The 4,548-nt window shown below is 33.0% G+C and overlaps 1 protein-coding gene across 1 annotated transcript; it reads left to right on the forward strand.

Moving 5' to 3' along the window:
- Positions 395-4,167, forward strand: LOC109363086 (ferritin-3, chloroplastic-like). Its single transcript, XM_019609264.1, has 8 exons — positions 395-826; positions 1,707-1,790; positions 1,881-1,941; positions 2,471-2,558; positions 2,745-2,806; positions 2,959-3,024; positions 3,442-3,505; positions 3,893-4,167. The coding sequence occupies exons 1-8, from the start codon at positions 483-485 to the stop codon at positions 3,934-3,936; spliced, it is 813 nt and encodes a 270-aa protein (XP_019464809.1). The 5' UTR covers positions 395-482; the 3' UTR covers positions 3,937-4,167.

The following is a 4,548-nucleotide window of genomic DNA, read 5'->3' on the forward strand; positions in this document are numbered from 1 at the left end:
ATATGAAATAATAAAAAACAATTAAAAAAATACATAAAGCATATGCAATGTTACTTAGAAGTTAGAACAGAATTAAGAAAAAGCAAGCCATTAATTCTTATTTTGAAATTTTGAAATACTCAATGCGCGAGTACCAGAGCGTTAAAGACTGGCGAGTGAGAAACACAGATCCGAACATTTCGATTAATGCGTGATTATGACGTGGGCCGGATATTTTAACAGATTCCATGTTCACACAAGATAAGCCACGAGCCCGCCACACGCCACTTCTTTAACAAAATCACAACCTTCCACGTGTTGTTTCATCCAACGGTCCAGAACGAAATTCCACATTTTTCTAATTCCCAAAATATCCCTCCACACGACTACATATATCCCCTTTGCCCAACCTTGTTCTTCACCCTTCACATTTCGAAGCCGCCATTGATAAATCTTCTCCATTTCTCACTTCCTTTCTCTCATCTTTTCAAATCTCTCCCAAAATGGCATTTTCTTCTTCAAAAGTTTCAATCTTTTCTTCTTCTTCTTCTTCTCTCTCACCCATTGTTGGTGATGTTCCAAAGAACCTGATTTCTTGTTCTTCTTCTTTGAGCTTTGCTCTCTCATCTTCCCCATTTTCATCACTGAACCTTTACAAGGTTGGAGGAAGAGGGAATTTGATGAGGGTAAGTGCTTCAAATGTATCAGAACCACTCACTGGTGTGATATTTGAACCTTTTCAAGAGGTTAAGAAAGATGCACTTGCTGTACCAATAACTCCTAATGTTTCATTAGCTCGTCAGAATTATGCTGATGAAACTGAAGCTGCAATTAATGAGCAGATCAAGTAAGAATTTTTCATTCTATTTCTTTTTAATTATTAAATATTTACTTAACTTTTTTTAATTATTAAACCTAATCACAGATAAAGAATTAATCGATTTCGTATGTTGCGCCAAATGTAATTTCCAAGAATGAACGTTTGAGCTTTGATATAATACTTGCCATCTCATATAAAGATTTATTTACTTTGTAATGGACTGTAAAATGATTTATACACGTACATCTAGAAAACTCTTTTTTGAATAATTGACTGAATAGTGTATTTATACACGGTATATAAAATTCTTCATACATTTTTCTCTCATAATAATGTCACTATATTTGTTATTTACGTATTTCGATTACCTATTACTTCCTTATTCCTTTGCTTTCCGGATAAATAAATGAGATAATTTGTTTGGAAATAAATGAGATAAATCAAACATTCTTTCATTAGTATATAGGTGTGTAATATGGGCAGATCCAGTTTTAATTTTGGTTGTCCAGATCCTTTTTTGGCTAAGAATCACTATTTTGGGTAACAGTATATTCCGGTGCTGTCAATATGAAGCATGTGCAGATCTAATATTGATTATTATAAAGTTCCTTTTTTACCTGAACAATCATAGTAATATATTATTTGTTGGCATTAGTTGAACATAGGTACATTATACATGTATCACAGCTTACTTTTTTCTATTATTCATTCATTTATATATTTATGGAATTCAGTATAATATGTGCGCACTGCATTATAAAGATTGAGTTATATAGGATCATCATATCACTCATTATTCATTTGTATTGTTTATATTTAAAAATTAAAAATTAATGAAAACTAAATATGAATTTTTCTTTTAGTTGATTTTGTTTTCTTACCAAGTTTTTTTATGTATCAAATACAGTGTGGAATACAATGTTTCCTATGTGTACCATTCCTTGTTTGCATACTTCGACAGGGACAACATAGCTCTCAAGGGACTTGCCAAGTAACTATCACATAACCTATATATGCTTCCACCCTCTTATTCTTTCTTCCATTTAAATAAAAAGGTTTCAATTTTGTGGAAAAATTGCAGGTTCTTTAAGGAATCAAGTGATGAAGAAAGAGAGCATGCTGAAAAGCTTATTAAATATCAGGTATTTGTCTCCCTCCTTAAATTAAAACTTTGTAGGTTCACTTTTGTCCACCAACTTTTTTGAAAGCTAAACTATTTTGTACTTTGCTAGTTAGTTTTGGATGGTATACGGAGGGGAGGGAGGGAAAGTATTGGGAGCCATGAAATACACTTGTGCGATGGTTCTGAAGCCTTCCCTCTCATTTCCTTCCCCTCCGAAACATAACTCGTAAACAGACCCTTACACTTCCAATGTTGATTCTTTACCTATTTAAATGTTTTGGACTATGCTCAATTGCTCATTGCATGTTATTTTGAAACCAGTCATGACCTTTTTACCCTGATAGCTTAAATCATGATTCGATAATTTGGTTGTGGTAGTGATATATTGTGTTTATCACAATTGAATTATGGGAAAAGTGCCACCAATGCTAACACTATTGCGATCATGAATACGAATACTACTGAAATAATGTGGTTGTGGAATGCAATTTAAAACATTGGCTTTTGTATCATTGACATGATAACTTATGCGACTCTGATTTTTGTAGAACATTCGTGGTGGACGAGTGATACTGCACCCCATCACAAGTCCTCTTTCAGAATATGCTCATGTAGAAAAGGGGGATGCATTGTATGGTAAGCTTTTTGTTTTCATTCCCAACCTTCAATTTTTTAACTACTACCATCTTTATATATTTGCTACTTCACACAGCAGTGTTATGAAGTGATGATGCTGTGCATTCTGATTTATCATATGCACATCTTCAAACCATTATTTATTCTGACTTTGTTTTTCCATTTTCTTGTTGTCGACCGATTCAGCTTTGGAATTAACTTTGTCTTTGGAGAAGTTGGTTAATGAGAAACTTCTGAATCTTCACAGTGTAATGCTTCTTCACGCGTTGGCTTTCGGTTGAATAATTCTTTTATGATGAAATCACAAATTATTTTGTCTATAGTTCTCAAGTATAAATAGCTAAATAGTCTAAGATTTTATTGCTTAGCCAGTAATTTCCTATGTTCTTCATCAAAATAGGTCGCAGTTAGTAACAACGATCCTCAACTCGCAGACTTCATCGAAAGTGAATTTTTGACTGAGCAGGTAAACTCTCCTAAATTTGATCCAGCTGAACCTTAAACATAGTAAGGATTCATTGAAACTTTAGATTCTTGGACCTTAAATTAGTAAAAGGCAAGAAATTTAGCAAAAAAATGAATCCAAGATATGTGGTTGTGGTTATGTTTAGTTGCAAATGTCAGAAATTGGTTGATGCAGCTGTAATTGCAATTGCAATTCTGTTGAGGGGATTACAATTGCAGTATTTCTAATAAAATAACTCCTTACATCAGTGGATCAACAAAGTTATCAACAATTCAGTATTAAATGTGGTCAATTTGACTATATATATAATTAGTCTGAAAATAATCCTGGAGATAGGGTAACAAAAAAGGGTTACATTTGCATTGTTAAATAGAGTAAACTAGTGTTTGTAACAAAAGTTTGTTCTCCACTGTACAGGTTGAAGCAATTAAGAAGATAGCAGAGTATGTGACTCAACTGAGATTGGTTGGAAAGGGTCATGGTATGCACCTATCCTATTTTCACTCACTATTGGCCCACTTGCGTTTACGTATTAGCATGTATACATTACTTTGGTGAAGAGAGATATATTGTTCTAACTCATGTCTCATAAGTTGTTAAGCGCCAATGAAAATATATTATGTCAATTGAAAATTTTAGATTTATTTTTGCTTCATTTTTGTTGTCGCGTGCGTGAGAACATATGAAACATGATTTGAGACATCAAATCTCTGTTCTACTTTGGTATCCTCTCTCCCCCTCTTAAGAGAAGGAAATGAAATAAGGGAGGAGCGAAAATCCAACTATAATCATGCTTTAAACTTACTAGATGGAGTCGGCAACATGGATTGAACGACATCAGAATGAATAATTGTTTTTTTACTGGCAGGTCTCTGGCACTTTGATCAAAGTCTTCTTCATGATCTCGAGTAAGGTGTTGCGTGATGATCTTGGGCAGCATGCTTCCTTCAATTGTTTCGTTCTGAAGTTGTCTTGTTTTATATGATTGTAGAATAGTGAAATAAGCGTTTCTCCTTGGTAATGAGATGTAGGAATTATGTGAATTGTAGTCTTATAGAAGTCAAAGTATTATATGCAATAACATCTATGTGTACCTTGCAATTGTTCTGTTTGAAATAAAAAATTTGGCTATTGAGGTTTAAACTTTTCATACATAGATATCAATATCAATTATTACCTTCATTGATCTTAATCATACCATTATTGGGAACGTAAGAGAGAAAGGGGAATATGTTTTATTATTTGAATCTATATTACTCGAGAATATTTTATGATATTGAGTTCATTCAAGTTAAATTTTATAAAAATTCAATTTAACATCGCAAAACAAAATGGTCGAACTATATAAAAATACATGTAAAGGTATCATCAAGATTCAAGGATACTCTTTGCTGTGCCTTTCTCCTTTCGAAGGATGAAATGTGTTATACGTTAACTCATGACAATTAGAGTAAGGTTTTGTGAGGTGAAAAGGGTAAAAGATACCATTATGTTGCAATTTGGAGATTGACAAGTCAACAAGAT

This window comes from Lupinus angustifolius, chromosome LG12, assembly GCF_001865875.1.
Source record: "Lupinus angustifolius cultivar Tanjil chromosome LG12, LupAngTanjil_v1.0, whole genome shotgun sequence".
NCBI classification, from domain to species: domain Eukaryota; kingdom Viridiplantae; phylum Streptophyta; class Magnoliopsida; order Fabales; family Fabaceae; genus Lupinus; species Lupinus angustifolius.

Bases quoted from the DNA above. Each gene is read 5' to 3' on its own strand.
- LOC109363086 (XM_019609264.1), top strand. From the start codon at position 483: ATGGCATTTTCTTCTTCAAAAGTTTCAATCTTTTCTTCTTCTTCTTCT. The intron at 2,559-2,744 runs GTAAGCTTTTTG...CGACCGATTCAG, and splicing joins AAAGGGGGATGCATTGTATG to CTTTGGAATTAACTTTGTCT. The intron at 2,807-2,958 runs GTAATGCTTCTT...TCATCAAAATAG, and splicing joins AACTTCTGAATCTTCACAGT to GTCGCAGTTAGTAACAACGA.